Here is a 16,799-nt window from a genome sequence, read left to right as displayed (position 1 = left end):
TCAAAAGATGGCCCTAACAATCAATTCTTATGTTATTTCTACCTTTTTCTATTATTTTTTATCTTTTACATTATGCGTTTCATTTGCGGAACTCTACAGATGGCGTTGATTTTAATATTTCTATATTATCTTCGTCCTTGTTTTACTATTTGTTCTTCTTTTCTATATTTCTTCTGTAAAACTGTACTGAAGAAACGGTTTCAATATATGACGTATTGTTTATATAAGAAGTAAGAAACCGCTAGGCATAACAAGTTATGACGTAATAAAGAATGATAGAAGGAGATTAGTTCTTCTCTTATTAAAGACGGTTGATGGCGTTAGTGTTGGCGTCAAATTACTTGCAATATCTACAAAATAATAAAATCACAAACTGAAATTTTCAAATGACACACATGACTGAGGTAATTATATTTTGAGTTTTAAATAATAATTAATTATTAATTAATTTAATAATTAATTTCATAATATATTTTAAACTCATATGAAATTGTTATAGGTAAACTTCGGTGATTTTCAAATGGAAGAAAGATATAAAAAATTAGAACGAACTTTAAAACTAGCTTCACTTAGAAAAGAAAACAGAAAGAAAGATGAATCTACACTACGTGCTCCTTCAAGTATTAATATAGATTCATTTGATTCTAGTATTAATATTCCTCAAGGTTCCAGAATTGATAGTGAAATTGTTTCTTCAAGTAATAATTTGAGAAATGTACTTTTGAAAAGAAAAAATATTAAGAGTGATCATAAGATATTTGCTACATCTAGTGTTAGACAGTTTAATGAAGAAAATAGTTGTCAGAGAGATTATCTTCAAATGCCACCACCTAATTTTGACATTAATTTTTATAATTCTAAACATTCAAATAATATAGAAACATATAATGTTTCAAAATTTTTATTACAAAATAAATGTAATACTTCTGATATTGATATTATATCACCAAAGAAAGAAAATTACAAATTTTCTAATAATAACGATAAATATATCGATGCTTCTTCATATATTCATTCTAATAGTTTTCAATATAGAAATATTAAAATATTTACAGAATGGACAGTTATATTAAATGAACAAAATTTATTGATTATTAAAGGAAAAATTGAATGGTAATGTATATAATATATAATTTATAATTTTAATTTTATTTATTTAACTTTTAATTATTTATTTAATGATATTTTTATGATTATTTCATATTTATTTTTATATTTGTTATTTTAGTGGAATTATTGCTTGGAGTAAGCCTATTATAAGAAGATTAACAAGTACTAAAATTGAATGTGTTTGTAAACATTTATATCAATTGCAAGGAAATATTGTTGATAATAAATGTGGTAAATATTTCAATATTTTTTTTAATATTTAAACATCTTTATTTAATTCTTTGCATATATTTCATTTTATTTTTTATATTTAGAATTACCAGATTATGTTAGAGGTAAATTTTATGATGGATTTCCTGATGATTGGGAAAATGTTTATGAAATTTGGAAGATGTTTGTACATCAAGGATGTAGTGCAACATTTCGTTGGCCTACTCCTATCACAGATAGTGATGATGACATAAAAAGTGAAATTACTGATATCACATTTGCTTATTCAACTAGTCCTAAGAATAAAATATCTCCTAAAGAACGTCTCTCTGAACAGAAAATAAAGAATAAACAAAATTCATATAATAAAAAGATTGATTCATTTACACAGACACATATATCTGATGTAACTGAAAATTTATGTTACAATGGAGAAAACATTCAATTTTTAATAAATCAATATAGCAATAACAAAGAAAATTATAAACAAAAGGATAATATGAATTTAAATTATTGTGACATTAAAAATAAAACAAGAAATGTTAATGATATATTAAATGTTATTGTAAATAACTTAACAGATAAAAATTGTTCTCAAGAATACATTAGTAAAATATTTGAGATATTAGATTGTTTAAATTATGTTGTATCATACAAATCCATTCAAGATAGATCTAATGTTGAACATACAAAATTAAAGCAAGATATCCATATAGAAGAAAAAAAAAATGAAATAAATTACAATTCATCAGAGTATATTCAATCTGAAATAGTAAAAAATTATAATAATTCATTATCAAGAAAAAGAACTTTTACAGAAATGAATAATACCAGTGCATCCGATAGTGAAAGTGCAATTTATACAGGAATTCCAAAAATACCCATAGAACGGATAATACGACAAAAAAAAACATTATTAAAATCTTCTAAACGTAAAATAAGAAAAAAAGAGATATTGCAAAATCATAATACTCAGGATAAACAATGTATTTCAAATATATCTTTAACTATACCAGATTATTGTACTAATATGAACTGTACAAATGTAAGATCTGAAAAAATAGATTGTATAAATTTTAATGATTCAAGTATTAGTATTACCGAGGACGAAAGAGATTATTTAAAAGTAAATGATATTTGTCCAAATTTTCAAGATAATATTGATAAATGTGTAGAACCTAAAATTATAAAAAAAGATGAACAAAATGTATATAGAATTCACAAATATTTTGCACAAAAAGATACAACAGCTATTCAAAAATCTGTTAAAAATTTACATGATTCTTACGAAAAAATTAAAAAAAATGAATGTAAGACCATAATGACTGAAACACCTAAGAATATAATAGAAAGAAATTCTTGCATTGAAGCTAATAATAAAAATAATCAAAATCATTTTTCTCATCAACAACAAAAAGAATTTTCTTCTTATTCAAAAAATACTATAAATGAAACAACAAAACCTATTGTGCTTAGCTCAATTCCTATTGATGTAGAAATTAAAAATAAACAATTACATACCTTACAAAACCTAAAAGAATCTTTGATTGAGGATGAAAATAAAATTACTGAAGAATTACACGAAATCAAAAAAAGAACATATCAAAAATCTCCTATAAAATTTAATACTATTCCAAAAAAAAATTCAAATTCGTTATCCGATAGCGAACAACATTTTAAAGAAAATATTAAAATCCAACCAAATAACATGGATTCTATTATTACAAAAAGATCATATGATAATTCAAAAATTTCTAAAGATAATAAACATAATGTAGATAATAAACTTACAGATGATATTGAACCAAAATTATTATCCGATTGGACACCAAGAGTTTTATTCAAATCAGGATTAAATTTAATTTTTGAAGGAAATTTATTAAAGTAAGTTACAAAATATTGTACATTATTATATATTTGTATAATGTAATATTTCAATGTGAACAATATATTATTATTATTATATATAGTGAGATTGGCCATATTGTACGTAGAAAGTTTAAAACGGATAAAATATATCGTCGAGTATCAGGAAAATTGGTCGAGACAATTCATCATGAATTTTATCAATTAGTTGGCAATTTGCGTGATACAAAACATGGTTAGAATCTAAAATATTATATTTAATAATATTTATATATTTATATTTTTTATATCTTTTATATATTGATTATGTCTATATTTTATAGTTATTCCTAAAAAATTATTAAGGAAATGTCGCTATGGTTGTCCTGTTAATATAGAACAATTTTGTAAAGAATGGGAATCATTGCAAAATTGTAAGTTAATAATAGCTAATAATAATCAATAAAATGATATTAATATCTAAGATAATAAACGTAAATTGTTTATGCTAAGCTATAGATATTGTTAATTATGAAGACAATACAAAAGAATGTAATGATATATCAATGGATAATATAAATATCGGTCGGAGTTCAAAAGGTAGAAGAATAATACCTCCATTAACTTACTGGACAGGTAAAATATGAAGATTTAATTTATATATATATATAAAATAATAAAAATATTAAAAATATAATTACTAAAAAATATTTATTTTTATATTCCTTCTATTGTTAGGAGAACGCATTATTATGAAAGATAATAATCCAGTATATAAACCTGGTACTATTCAAGATAATAATAACAGAATTAATAATAGTTTGGAGGTACTAAAATTATCATCCCTAACTAATATGATTTTTGTGATATATATATTTATAAAAAGATTATGAATTTCATATTGCAGCATGTAACTAAAAATTCACTAAAAATGTTGATGGGAAACACTGAAAATATTGCGAAAAAAATAAAAAATAACAAATCTAAAAAATTTGCAACGAAAAATACGAAAAAAACAAGAATGTCAGAATCAAGTGATTCTAATAGTGATCATAATATTTCCATATACAAGGTAATTTTACTTGTTTCTCTTTATGTTTTTTTGATTTACGTATTTTATTTTCTTTATTAGGATGAGATAACAAAGATAACATCTAATTCTATAAATATATCAAATAAACAGAATTCAAAACCTATAAATATTGAAAATTCGGTAAGTAATGATATATTTATTAAAAAACATATTTTTTAAAATCATTACATTATTTTAATAAAATTGAATTTTTAAAGCCTGAATCTTGCACAAACGTTACCAAAACAAAAACGGCAATAAAAAAACCAAAAGTAAGAAAAAATGTTGAATCAAATACATCATTTCTCGGCACTTCTAAACAAATGTAATTTGCAAGTACATTGTTAGTAACATTTTTATGATCATGGATTTAATAGCATTCATCATGGTATGTTTATTCAGGCATGGGAATCATCAGTCTTCGGTTGAAAGATATCGTGATATAGTTTGTATGTATTATCAAGATATTCCAAATAAAGATGATATATTATCTGATGATCAAGTCTCACATGTGTGAAATAACATTAAAGTTAATGTAATATTATATTTTTTATAATTATGACTAACATAATATGTGTGTTTAATTACATTTCTAAATAAAAAATTATTCATTTTATAAATTATTTTTGTTTTATATAATTGAAAAAGGATGTTACTTATTAGAAAAATAAAGCAAAAATACAAGATAAAATTGATTTATTATTTAATGATGTAATTTAACAATTGTAAAAGTATGTAAGAAACATGTTGCATTCCTAAGTTAAAAACATAAGAACTGTACAATAACTTGATGTCAATAAAACTAAATCTCAAATAAAAAATATGATATACATAATAATAATAATATTTGATTTGATATATTAGATATAATGAATAAAAATATAAGTAAAATTTAAGGTTTATATGTTTTTACATCGCACTCAATATTTATATATATATGTACTTTTTAAAGGCAAGTATTCAAATAGGTTAATATGTGTATGCTATATATATGCATGCATGCATACATACATACACATATGAGATAGTAAATATACATGTATATTTGAAATGTGTTATTTTATTTTTCAATTAAATATATCAACGTAAAAGAAAATGTTAGAGTTGATGAATAGTAAAATGCTTTATACAGTGTCAAAGACACTTATAAAACTAACTGTAAAAGCATTTTCAATGAAATATGAATTGTGATTTTTTTCAAATTTTGTTAATTCTTTTTTTTTTTTTATGTCTTATGATATGATATAATGGAAAAGCAATTTGTAATATACTAATGAACTTGTTAACTTTCATCATATAAAGGAGTACCATCTCCGCTAAGAGACATACTTCGAGGACTAGAATTGGTATGAGGAGTACCTCGAGGAGATTTATATGAAGGTGTCCGATTCGAAGTTCTATTTCGTGGAGTTGTTCTTCCAACCGACTCTTCATAATTTCTAGGAGTTTTTCTAGATTCTTCGTATCTTGGAGTAGAAGTACTATAAAAGGAAAAAAATAAAAATAGAAGAAAACAAATATAAAAAAAAAAGAGGAAATACTTACGATACACGTGGACCGCTTTTTAATCGTGCCCATGCTTCTGCTGCTTTTTTCCAGTCCATAGGATCGCCAGGTGTTGACATAGGTGGCGTAGGTCTATGCGATGGGGTTGATCTGTGATGTCCACTTATCCCCGAAGGTGGAGGTGGATGAATAAAAGGACCTTGTTGATGATTGGGTGTTTGTTGCCCGTATCTTGGAGTTGGTTGACCGTGATGATGTGGAGTATGATGTGGTGTTTGATATGGTGTCATGAAAGGCGTTTGTCCAGAAGGTGTATATGGTGTATTAGGATAAGTATGAACTCCAGCATAACCAGCGGCATTTGTAGTTCCTGGCGTGTGCGGTGGATAATGATGTGGAGTTTGATTTGCAACTTGTGATAAAGAATGTAACATATGATGAGGAAGATTTTGAGCCACTCTTTGTATAGCTTCTTGATTCATTCCTGTAACATTATAGTAAAATACAGATATTTATAATGTTTTAAATATTTATGTTTTTAAAGAAATGTTTATTAACAAATTAATAAAAATTGAAATTGAATACATACCACTCACTGTTCCTGGTGTTGTATGATAAGGTGTTCTAGATGTCATTGCACCACGTGGAGTACTAGGTGTAGATTGTCCAGGTACTGGATCTCGAAAATGTTCCTTGAACCATCGAAACAAATCATTTACTCTACCAAACATTTGTCCTCTGAATCTAAATCCTTCTGGTGATACCGTCACATATTCATGACGACATCGAGTTCGTGGAAGATAAGATAATAAAAATTTTCCAGGATAATTCTAAAACAATAAAAAAAATGTAAACATATTTAATTCTATTATATATTTAAATTAATTTGAAAACGATTCTTACCAACCTTTGCAGCAGATATTATGTATGGAATTCCCCCAGGATTCTCTTTTTTCTGTTCTTTTAGTATATCTTCTGCTTTATCTTTAATACCTTCTACAGTTGCTTTATAATATTTAAAATCCAATAATTCTGAAGCATATGCAGCCATAGGATTTACATGTCTTGCAATAATTTCATCTAAATCTTCGAATTCTTCATTTCCAATCCACAGACTTTGACCAAGAGAAAAGGCATTTTCTTTTCCTTCTTCTCTCACATCAATATGTTGATACACTTCATCCGTAACTTTCCATGTGACTGTTAAGTGATCGGCACCCTTACTGCTTGGTCTAACTATAGCTTCTCCTTGTTTCATTGTTTGCATTAATTTTTCAGCTTCTGCAAAACTAATATTATGAAAAGAAGGATGCACGATTACGCGTTTTACATATGTCTGACGTTGCTTCGCTTTTTTTGCATCTTCTTCAACTTTTGCATCTCTTTGTTCTGTTTCGGTGTCGTAAAATGGATCTCTTTGTGGTCTGAAAACAAAAAAATATTCGATATCAATATATTCAGTCTTAAAATATTATAGATACTAAAATTTTGAAATACATATTTTTATACCTCCATTCATGATTTTTATCCGCGAGATCACTGCTTTTACTCGTACATTCGACGCTAAATCGCTCCACTTCAATCTTTATTATTCGACAATGTATTATTTGTCCTATGCTTACTCTTTCTTCCGGATTCGCAACATGTCTGTCAGATAAATTTTTTATATGAATATAACCAGATATTCCATTATCTAATCTTAATCTAATTCCAGTAGCTTTGCCAGGACAAGCTCCGGCATCAAAATGATTCCATACTTCAGACAGTTCAGGAAAATCATTTTTCAAACAAAATGGACATTGCCATAATCCAGTTTCATCATTTCTTACAGGATTAGCTTGATCTAATTGATCACCTTGTGGTTTTCTATGACTTATTCCTATCACCGTAGCCAATACTAATTTTCCTACATAAAATGTTTCTGGAGTTTCTTTCGTTAGAATATCAAATAATCGTTCTGCGCTTGGCGATTGATATGGTACACGTAAATCTTTATATCTGCAATTTAATTCTGCTCTGATATCGTATAGTGTAACGCATTTATTGCCGAAACCTTGTCTCTCGAGTTCTTCCGCAAAAGCATCCAGATCAAGATCTTTCAATCTCTCAGGAGATTCGAGAATTTCTTCGAGTGCTCCAGCAGGATTAGCATCTTCGTCATCGTATTCCAAAGCATCGACTGCCATTTTTCTTGCCCATTCATATGTTTCGGGATGTACGCGAGATCCATCAAGAACTTCTACATAAGCTTCAGTGCTGTCTCCTAAACTGTTCGTATCTATTTTAATAAAACCCGCACAATTAATAAAAACTTTAGGTCCCATGTGACAAGCAGTTACCAGTTGCGTTCTATTTTCTAATCTTTGATTGGTTTGCTTTAACATTTTGATCAATGCCTGTCCTTTTCTTGGCCCCAAACCGCACACGAATTGAACTAAATTTCCGCAATAAGCTTGTTGTACGGCCTTATTTACATCAACACCGACTTCGTTTACGCGATTCACAAATTCTAAATATAAATTATCTAAAAGTTCATCTTTTGGTAATTGATCTTGTAAAGTGTGATATTTTAAACATAAAATTTCTTCATCAGCAGTGCATAATTGAGAAAATTCTACCAAAGGATCCTGCATTCTTCTACCCAGTGAAATAGCTTGTCGCAATAATTCTGGGTAATCCCGAAATTCGGATATACCTTTATTACTGTTTGAGTAGATTTTAGCTAATTCATTGTCACAAATTTCTATCTTAATATTTGGAAATTGTTCTTCTTCTACTAGATTTGCAATGCATTCCTTAATGTCAGCAGCGATCATCATTGCTTCTCTCGATTCACCACCTATTACTACAACATGCGGTTTTTTTGTCGCTATAAAATTTCTGATTGCTAACAAATCAGCTTCCTTCATGGTTTTTTCATCTTCTCGATAACTATTCTTCCGTTTCATCAAGTGTGGTAATCTTAAATAATCTGTGCACTCTCCATCAGGAGCAATTAAACAAGCAAATGCGGCTTGAGAATAATCTGGAACATAAGCTAAACCCATAACTCGAAGTCCTTTTGTAGTATCCCATTCCTCATCTTCTTCTTCTGGAAATTCACAGATATAAGGCGCAACTTTGATCCAATTGTACATTTTACGACAACATGCTCTCATTACGCATTCTTTAGCTTCCGCAATAAGATTTGCTCTTAACTCTTTTTTCAAACTTGGTAGAACTATACGTGTAAGTGCTATTTCAACACTTCCAATTCTCAATGCATTCCAATCCTGAACATTTTTACTGAATTCATCTCGATAATAAAGCTGTTTCATTTCATCAACGTAATTGTTACTAGTATTTCCTTCGATGCTATCGCTTAAAGTTATCGTGATTAATTTATCTTCTTCAGCTATGATTAAATTTAAAAACTGATCTCCGACTAAATCTCGCACCGGTTTATTCTTCAGATATTTCATACCGTAAATTGGATGGTTTTCATCTATCTCTTTAATTCCTTTTTTCGTAGGTTTTACTGATATTTTTGCTCTTTCCATATACATTTCTCGGACGCATCTTTTTACCAAAGGTTCGCGCGCTAATTGAATAGCTACCATTAATTGTACGGCTTTTAATACTTCTTCTGGATTGTTAAGTATTTGACTACAGTATTCATTAGCAATGATTAATGGTTCAGTTGGTTCTTGATCCACTTCATGTCGTTGATAATTATCTCGCAAATTTTCAGCAAAATGTTCGGGAGTAAGACCAAATTTTTTTGCAAGACTATCAAGGCCAGCTCGCCTACAAATAGAATACGGACCAGTTCGAACAGCTTGTTTCAATGTTTCATCCGCTTCCTCTTCTTCTTCTACATCTACTTCTTCTTCTGGAGGATCTTCTCCATTTTCTTCAGCACCAGCAATTTGCTGTTTTCGTTTTTGAATTTTAGCTTCCTTGCGTGCTTTTTTTTCTTTCTGACGGGCAGTTTCTTGCATCGTTGGAATTTCGTGACTATAATATAACATGAAGTGATAATAAACATCGTTTAATTCTTCGCTAGTTTGTACGTTTTTTAATCGTTCTATATCATCATCTTTAATCAATCGTATGTTATCTGGTAAAGGAGCATCAGGATTTTTCATAATTTCGTCTAATTGATAATTTCTCATTTTATCGAATAATTTTAATAAGTTTTCTTTTCTTTGACGAAGTTGACACCATTTCGCATCAAACTTATATACTTTCCAAAGATCGTTAATGTTTAATTCCGGTAAAACATATTCCTTTCTATAAAATGATATAAAAGGCACCTCAAATTGTTGATTTCGCATGAAATCCAAAGCTTTTTTAATTTTACCGATCGTTTGAGGCCCCTTTCGAGCTCTTTCTTTAGCTTCAGCATTTAAATGTGCATCTTGAATTGAAATAGTTGGTCGACAAAAAGCTTGTTTATAAATCCATTCTGCTTCTAAATCTAACTCATCAGAACCCTCTGCAACTGGAGTAACAGGAATAGTACGAAGTTGCATTCTTTCCGGTATATCTGTATTTCGTATTTCATTATCCATATCGGTAAAATGACCACGTTTAAGTTCACTTGGTTCGTAAATCTCAAATATACTTTTTCTCGTTGTTTTCTTTTTCAGTTGTTTTTTCGGTCTTCGTGGTCTTTCGGTATCTTCATCATCCATATATTCATCTTCCTCTTCTTCTTCTTCTTCTTCATCTTCCTCATAGTCTTCTTCACCATATTTACCAAATTCATCATAATCAAAATCAACACCAAAAATATCTTGTGCTTCTTGCAAGGCTGCATCAGAAAATATTGGTTTTTTCTTCTTTCGTTTTTCTGCAATTGGTCTACCGTCGTCGTCAACGATAAAATCATCCGCATCAGTATATTCTCCTTCGCTTCCTTCTTCATCAAACGTGTCCACCTCAGGTCTGTGACTGCGTTCACTTCTCCTCTCATCTTCCTAATTCATAATGAAAATATAAAACTAGAATGAAAAAAGAGGTAATAAAAAATAAAAAAAAAATGATTTTTTTTTAAAGATATTGTTATATTTATTTCCACATACCATAGTAATCTCCCTTTCCTGATGTAAGTATAGAAATAAATTAAAAAATTAAACAATACAATAAAGAAACTTAAACTTAAACTTAAACTTTTAACTTAAATTTTGGCTTAAAATTTAATTTATATTATAAATGTAACTTACATCACCAGAGCCTTCAAAAAGTTCATTTGCAATAGCATCTCTATCATCATCCACTTCCTTTTCTTGTTCTTCCTCTGATTCTTCATCTTGAATCCTACGAAGGCGTTTGAAACGTTTCTAAAGTAAAAAATTATATCACTTTATTTGTTTAATTTTATTAAATATTTTATTAAATAACTTTTAATTAATTTATACATACTCTTTCAACTTTAACTCCCAAATTTTCTTCTATCAAATCATAATCTTCATCTTCTAAACGATCATCGAAATCTTCATCGTCACTCTTTTTACGTTTTTTGGATGCTCCAGAAGCATCACTATCTTCTCCTTCACTTTCTTCTATGGGATTATCATCAATGAGATCTTTAAGTTCTTCACGTAATCGATCTTCATCATCTGTAAGCAATTGATAGATATATCATTGACATTTATTAATTATAAAATAAAATGTATAATATATTGTAAATTTAAATACAAAATAAAGTTTATGAAATATCATGATACAACCTTGGAATGTATTACTCTATCCTCACCTTCCTCCTCTTCTTCATCACTTTCTGCCACAGCTTTTATTTTCTTCAATTTTTTCTTTTCATTATCGTCTAATTCCTCTTCCTCCTAAAATAATATAGTAAAGCATTGATCAGAGATATAACTTTTATATGATTAAAGAATTTATATATATATATATATATCATGATATTAAAATTTAATGTTACATATACCTCGCTTTCTTCTGCTTCTGAATCTAAAAAATCGGCCATTTTTTTGACAATAAGTTTTGATTCGAATTGACAGAATTCACTCTAATTCGCAACAACTTAAACGATTGTAGATGAGACGAGAGTAAGAACTTAACTTGGATCCAACTAGTTTAGGAATCTGTCGTTAATAGGGAAATTATCAGTCTTCATATCTCTATATGTTACCCTAGTAAAAGACAACAGAGTTATCTATATAAATTAATTAATATTTTCATTTTTTTGTTGATTTTTATTTTATAAATTATTTAATACATTTCTATTTATTCTTGTTTATTTAATTGATATTAATCAGATTTTGAAATTTTAATTTAATATTATTAAAAAAACAGTATAATATGTCATACTATATTATTGCATAGTTCATGTTCGCATCATACTTGTCAATTTAAAAAAGTATCAGTTAAATTTTTTTTAACAAGTGATTCATTTTGGTAAGAGTTAAATATTTATTTATATTTTAAATTAATATAACTTTTTACATATATAATTTAATATAAATTTTTTAAATTTGTACAATTAAAGAGAATTAATAATATTCATAGAAGTTCGAATGGAGGAAAGTTTCAGTCAGTGGCGCGATTCGCCTTGTGTTATTAAAGAAAAAGAAAAGTCTTTTGTTATTTCGGACAGTGACGAAGACGAAAATAAAAATATTGAAAAAGAACAAATTTTTGTGATTGAAAGTAGTGATAGTAGCACAAATGTTTCTTCAAATTTAACGCCGAGAAAGTAAGCAGTATCTTTTACAAACTTAAATTTAATTTTCATTTAACTTAATGTTTTAATGAACTAATTATATTCTATTGTACTATGATTTTCTTTATAATTTAGATCTTTGTCTGAAAAATTATCATTAACAGAGAAAACAATAAAAAAAAGAATTAGGAAGCATATTTTTTACTCTGATAATGAAGATGCTAAAGATGATAATGATGAAAATGATTCTTTATCAACCAGTGATACCGAAGAGGATAATACTGATGATAATGTGTCAAATGGTATCAAATTTTATTAAGAGCAGAATAATTTTGAATTTAATGTTATTAATTTGATTTATTTATTAGATGAACAAATGATAAATATCAGTGCTGAAATAAAGGATGATAAAAAATCACAAGATTTAGAGAATAAGGAGAATATAGATGTTTTTAATATATCTAAAAACATATCAAACAATAACAGTTTGACTATGAAACATGTTTCTAAAAAAAAATCATATTCTTTAACTGATTCAGGTATAAATATTTTTGTAGTAGTTTTTCTCTTATTCTAAAACTATTATATTATTATAAATTTATTATATATTTATTGAATTGATTTCTAAATTTTTTCATATAGATGAAGAAAATATTCCACAATCTGACATTGCAATTTCTTTAGCAAAACAAGAAATAGGTGTTGGTAATATAGATCCATTAATTGCTCAAAAAAGAGCTCTTCTTGTTTGTAAAATGGAACAATTACAAAAAGAGTTAAACAAAACAAAGGTAAATTCTTCATTTCAAAGTAAGAAAGTGAAATATATGTATATTTTAGATGATATATATATATATTATTTCTAGCTATTGCTTACTACTGGTAATATTAGTTTATTACCAGATAATGGAGAAAAGTTACGTGAAAGTATTGCAATGCAAGAAAAACAAATAGAAGAAATTGCAATTGAATTAGAAAATACACCTTTAACACAAACTACTAAATCTATTGAAGAAGAATTTACTACACAAGAATATCCTGACAAATTCGATTCTTCTTATAATTCCGATTATATATCAATGAAATTGAAATCATCTCCAAAAGTTAAAGAACTTGGGAAAAAAGCTCAAGCAACATTGGACAGAGAATTAACTTTAACAGTCGATAGATTGCAAGATTTGCATGGATCTCTTGTAGCTAGACCGACGGAAGAAGAAAGAGCAAATGATCCTCAAGGTTTAAAAGTAAAATTAATGCCGCATCAACAACACGCATTAGCATGGTTAATGTGGAGAGAACAACAAAGACCTCCTGGTGGAGTTCTTGCTGATGATATGGGTTTAGGTAAAACTTTAACAATGATATCTTTAATTATAGCCAGTATTGCAAAAGAAAAATCAAAAGAAGATGAAGTATATAATAATGAGGAATGGATAGATAATAAGACACCATTGCAATATAAAGGTGGTACACTCGTAGTTTGTCCAGCATCTTTATTATCACAATGGGAAAATGAAATAAACCACAGATGTAAACGTGGTATGCTTTCTGTTGAAGTTTATCATGGTACAAATCGGGAAAATGTACCAAAAAGATTAGCAAGAAACGATGTAGTTATTACAACGTATAACATTTTAACCCGTGAATTTAAGACCAATTCCACGGTATATAAAATTCATTGGAATCGCATTATTCTTGACGAAGCGCATATAATTCGAAATCATAAAAGTCAAGCTTCTCAATCGGTATGTGGTTTATTAGCAAGTAAAAGATGGGCTCTTACTGGAACACCTATTCAAAATAAGGAAATGGATTTATATTCTATTTTAAAATTTTTAAAATGTTCTCCTTTTGATGATTTACGAGTATGGAAACGTTGGGTAGATAACAAAAATGCTGCTGGTCGTCAACGTTTAATAACTGTAATGAAAACATTAATGTTACGTAGAACAAAACAAGAACTTCAAGTTAATGGCATGTTAGAAAGTCTCCCGGAAAAATTTGTGGAAGAAGTATTTATAAAACTCGATCCGCAGGAACAATTGGTATACGAAAAAGTATTGATTTATTCTCGTACATTATTTGCTCAATTTTTGGCTCAAAGAGCTGAAAAAGATCACATGGTTGATTTAGCTGTCGGAAAATATGATAAACCAACGTTTCTGTCGAATCCAAGTAAGTGTATATATTAAAATCATATGCTAATAACACATCAAAATAACATACTATGTTTTTTTTTTTTCAGACAAAAATACTCAATTTACGATGGCACAGAATAAATTATTATCGTTACATGCGGACGTGAAAACGCATGAAATTTTAGTTCTTTTACTAAGATTACGTCAAATTTGTGTTCATCCATCACTTATTTATTCCATGTTAGATCAAGAAGATATGAAAGAGAGTGGAATGATAGAAACAGAAAATTTAGATCCAAATTTATTATCGCAGATCAATAATATGACATTAAAAGATTCGGAAAATAATGAAGAAGAGGACAATAAAATAGACATAGGTGTTGATCGCAGAGTAGCTACCAATTTACTTACATCTAAAAATCCTGTATTTAAATCTGACCGTATAAGTTCCAAGGTGAATTTTTTTTTTATATGATTTCATTTATAAGACATTATTCGATATTGGTTAACATATTTAATTTATTTGTATTTACATCTTGAATATAGATAAAGATGGTCCTTGAAAGGGTGAAGGAAATTTTAGAAAAAAATGATAAATTAATCATTGTTTCTCAATGGACAAGTACGTTAAATATTATCGCATCTTGTTTATCTTCGATAAAAGATGCCAGTTTTGATATGTTCACGGGAAATGTACCTATTAAGGAAAGACAGGTAATTTTAAAATGAATAATATTTTTCAGTCATATCGAGCGATATTATTTCAAATATATGAAATATTTTTACAGGGTATAATGGATTCGTTCAACACTCCAAACAATAAGCCAAAAATATTATTGCTCTCACTTACTGCAGGAGGTGTTGGATTAAATTTAGTAGGTGGAAATCACTTATTGTTAATAGATATTCATTGGAATCCACAATTAGAAGTACAAGCTCAAGATAGAATATATCGTTTTGGACAAAAAAAAAATGTGTTCATATACAAGTTAGAAAATATTATTAAAAAATTTTTTAAAATTCGCAGCAAAACGTATCATTTTATTTAATTTAATTTATTATTTTCTAGATTTATTTGCAAAGACACAATAGAAGAACGTATAAAACATTTGCAAGAAAAGAAAATGGAAATAGCGCAAAATGTTCTCAGTGGCGATAAAAATTCCACTGTTTCGAAACTCACGCTTGATGATCTTAAATCACTATTTGCTCTTTAAAGTTTAAATTTTTAAAGAAATTTTTTATTTTTATAATAATTTTGAAATATAAATAGAAAATTTACTTTTAAATATGCAATGAGATCAATCATCTCTTTATCTTTAAGATAAAGATTCTTCAAATTATCATAATATTAAATCATTTGTTAATTCAATTAACAAGGTAAGTATCTCTGATTTATTCAAAATTTTTATTATGAAAGTGAAGTACATCGTGTCATTTATGTGTGGAGAAATCATTTGTTTTCCATGTGTCTTCATTAGTATAACCATTTTCGGGTAGTTTCGTGTGTTTATCTTTTCTCATTTTACTATGCCAAACACCATAGAAAAAGTATATTCCAAGCCCTACAAGAAATAATAAAATCTTTTTGTTTTAATTATATTAATTCAAAATCGTTATTTCTATTGATATTCTTTACTTACCAATTATCATCCATATTAAAAATCTTATCCATGTCATTTTATCTAACATCATCATGAGATAAATATTAATAATAATACTGAAAGCAGGCAAAAATGGCACCAAAGGAACCTAAAAATACATGACAAAAATTATTATTATATATTAACTATTTAACTAAACGATAACGAAAATAATACACACCGAAAATGCAAGATTCTTTCCAGAAGTCGGTTGAAGATAAATAAAAATAAGAATAACGATAAGAACTAATAGCAGAATTGCTAATGGAACGATAAGTGTTATTTTACCATTCATTATTTCATCAGTAAAAATTGAAATTATAATACCGATGCAAATACATAGGATAACTATAAAGAATACAAATTAATAGCAAATATAACATTATAAAAAGTTATATTGATCGATCAAAGTGATAAATATACCATAACACACAACAAGGTAAGTAACGATTTGGGACGTTAATTTCGTAGAATGATTTAATCCATTAGCGTTAATTAACTGCCTCGCAATGAATTTCAAGGTTCTTGGATCACGGTCCTCCTTTTTTTGATAGGCTTCGCTTTCCTCGTATCTGAAACAGTCCAAAACTAAATTAAACTGTCATCAA

General features: G+C 27.7%; 4 protein-coding genes across 10 annotated transcripts in view; 2 read left to right on the top strand and 2 right to left on the bottom strand.

Moving 5' to 3' along the window:
• Positions 1-82: 82 nt before the first annotated feature.
• LOC102672899 lies at positions 83-5,044 on the top strand. Of its 4 annotated transcripts, none has more exons than XM_031513294.1 (12): positions 83-404; positions 500-1,113; positions 1,229-1,341; positions 1,425-3,204; positions 3,291-3,421; positions 3,510-3,599; positions 3,685-3,801; positions 3,904-3,992; positions 4,073-4,237; positions 4,298-4,378; positions 4,456-4,562; positions 4,640-5,044. In XM_031513294.1, exons 1-12 carry the CDS (start codon positions 387-389, stop codon positions 4,752-4,754), a joined length of 3,420 nt encoding a protein of 1,139 aa, XP_031369154.1. In that variant the 5' UTR covers positions 83-386; the 3' UTR covers positions 4,755-5,044. The 4 variants fall into 4 exon arrangements, with proteins under 4 accessions (XP_031369154.1, XP_031369153.1, XP_006621454.1 ...); XM_031513293.1 differs by having other exon boundaries at positions 4,052-4,237; XM_006621391.2 differs by having other exon boundaries at positions 3,679-3,801.
• Positions 5,045-5,448: 404 nt separating this feature from the next.
• Positions 5,449-11,889, bottom strand: LOC102673036 (transcription elongation factor SPT6-like). 3 transcript variants are annotated; one of them, XM_006621392.2, is made up of 10 exons: positions 11,676-11,889; positions 11,484-11,568; positions 11,150-11,346; positions 10,951-11,067; positions 10,810-10,827; positions 7,253-10,704; positions 6,651-7,167; positions 6,333-6,573; positions 5,783-6,227; positions 5,449-5,718 (listed from the first exon to the last, which is right to left on the bottom strand). In XM_006621392.2, the coding sequence occupies exons 1-10, from the start codon at positions 11,712-11,714 to the stop codon at positions 5,520-5,522; spliced, it is 5,310 nt and encodes a 1,769-aa protein (XP_006621455.1). In that variant the 5' UTR covers positions 11,715-11,889; the 3' UTR covers positions 5,449-5,519. The 3 variants fall into 3 exon arrangements, with proteins under 3 accessions (XP_006621455.1, XP_006621456.1, XP_031369151.1); XM_006621393.2 differs by lacking the exon at positions 10,810-10,827; XM_031513291.1 differs by lacking the exon at positions 11,676-11,889 and having other exon boundaries at positions 11,458-11,568.
• Positions 11,890-12,044: 155 nt separating this feature from the next.
• Positions 12,045-15,837, top strand: LOC102670910 (transcription termination factor 2). Of its 2 annotated transcripts, none has more exons than XM_006621373.2 (10): positions 12,045-12,145; positions 12,257-12,443; positions 12,546-12,712; positions 12,779-12,949; positions 13,053-13,201; positions 13,277-14,585; positions 14,656-15,002; positions 15,095-15,262; positions 15,337-15,536; positions 15,618-15,837. In XM_006621373.2, the coding sequence occupies exons 2-10, from the start codon at positions 12,265-12,267 to the stop codon at positions 15,763-15,765; spliced, it is 2,838 nt and encodes a 945-aa protein (XP_006621436.1). In that variant the 5' UTR covers positions 12,045-12,145; positions 12,257-12,264; the 3' UTR covers positions 15,766-15,837. The 2 variants fall into 2 exon arrangements, with proteins under 2 accessions (XP_006621436.1, XP_006621437.1); XM_006621374.2 differs by having other exon boundaries at positions 12,089-12,145; positions 12,239-12,443.
• A 100-nt stretch (positions 15,838-15,937) lies between these two features.
• Positions 15,938-16,799, bottom strand: part of LOC102674184 (cationic amino acid transporter 2-like) — a 5,290-nt gene continuing 4,428 nt past the window's right edge. The window contains exons 9-12 of the mRNA XM_006621695.2: positions 16,615-16,789; positions 16,373-16,539; positions 16,192-16,300; positions 15,938-16,113 (exon numbers count right to left, since the gene is read on the bottom strand). Coding sequence (XP_006621758.1) covers positions 15,983-16,113; positions 16,192-16,300; positions 16,373-16,539; positions 16,615-16,789 — 582 coding nt within the window. The 3' untranslated portion in view covers positions 15,938-15,982. The remainder of the gene's footprint in view (positions 16,114-16,191; positions 16,301-16,372; positions 16,540-16,614; positions 16,790-16,799) is intronic.

This window comes from Apis dorsata, unplaced genomic scaffold, assembly GCF_000469605.1.
Source record: "Apis dorsata unplaced genomic scaffold, Apis dorsata 1.3 scaffold_631, whole genome shotgun sequence".
Classification (NCBI taxonomy): Eukaryota; Metazoa; Arthropoda; class Insecta; order Hymenoptera; family Apidae; genus Apis; species Apis dorsata.
Note: the sequence above shows the minus strand (reverse complement) of the source record. Positions and strands in the feature narration are given on the sequence as shown.

What these genes read in the sequence shown, in the direction of transcription:
- LOC102672899 (XM_031513292.1), top strand. An exon ending in ATGGGAATCATTGCAAAATT is followed by an intron (nt 3,600 to 3,678) that starts GTAAGTTAATAA and finishes GTTTATGCTAAG; the next exon opens with CTATAGATATTGTTAATTAT. An exon ending in CTATAAATATTGAAAATTCG is followed by an intron (nt 4,379 to 4,455) that starts GTAAGTAATGAT and finishes GAATTTTTAAAG; the next exon opens with CCTGAATCTTGCACAAACGT.
- LOC102673036 (XM_006621392.2), bottom strand. Translation starts at nt 11,714, where the DNA reads ATGGCCGATTTTTTAGATTCAGAAGCAGAAGAAAGCGAG. An exon ending in TGGGAGTTAAAGTTGAAAGA is followed by an intron (nt 11,068 to 11,149) that starts GTATGTATAAAT and finishes TTTTTACTTTAG; the next exon opens with AAACGTTTCAAACGCCTTCG. An exon ending in AAAAGCGGTCCACGTGTATC is followed by an intron (nt 5,719 to 5,782) that starts GTAAGTATTTCC and finishes TTCCTTTTATAG; the next exon opens with TACTTCTACTCCAAGATACG.
- LOC102670910 (XM_006621373.2), top strand. Translation starts at nt 12,265, where the DNA reads ATGGAGGAAAGTTTCAGTCAGTGGCGCGATTCGCCTTGTGTTATTAAA. An exon ending in TGATGATAATGTGTCAAATG is followed by an intron (nt 12,713 to 12,778) that starts GTATCAAATTTT and finishes TTTATTTATTAG; the next exon opens with ATGAACAAATGATAAATATC. An exon ending in AAAAATGTGTTCATATACAA is followed by an intron (nt 15,537 to 15,617) that starts GTTAGAAAATAT and finishes ATTATTTTCTAG; the next exon opens with ATTTATTTGCAAAGACACAA.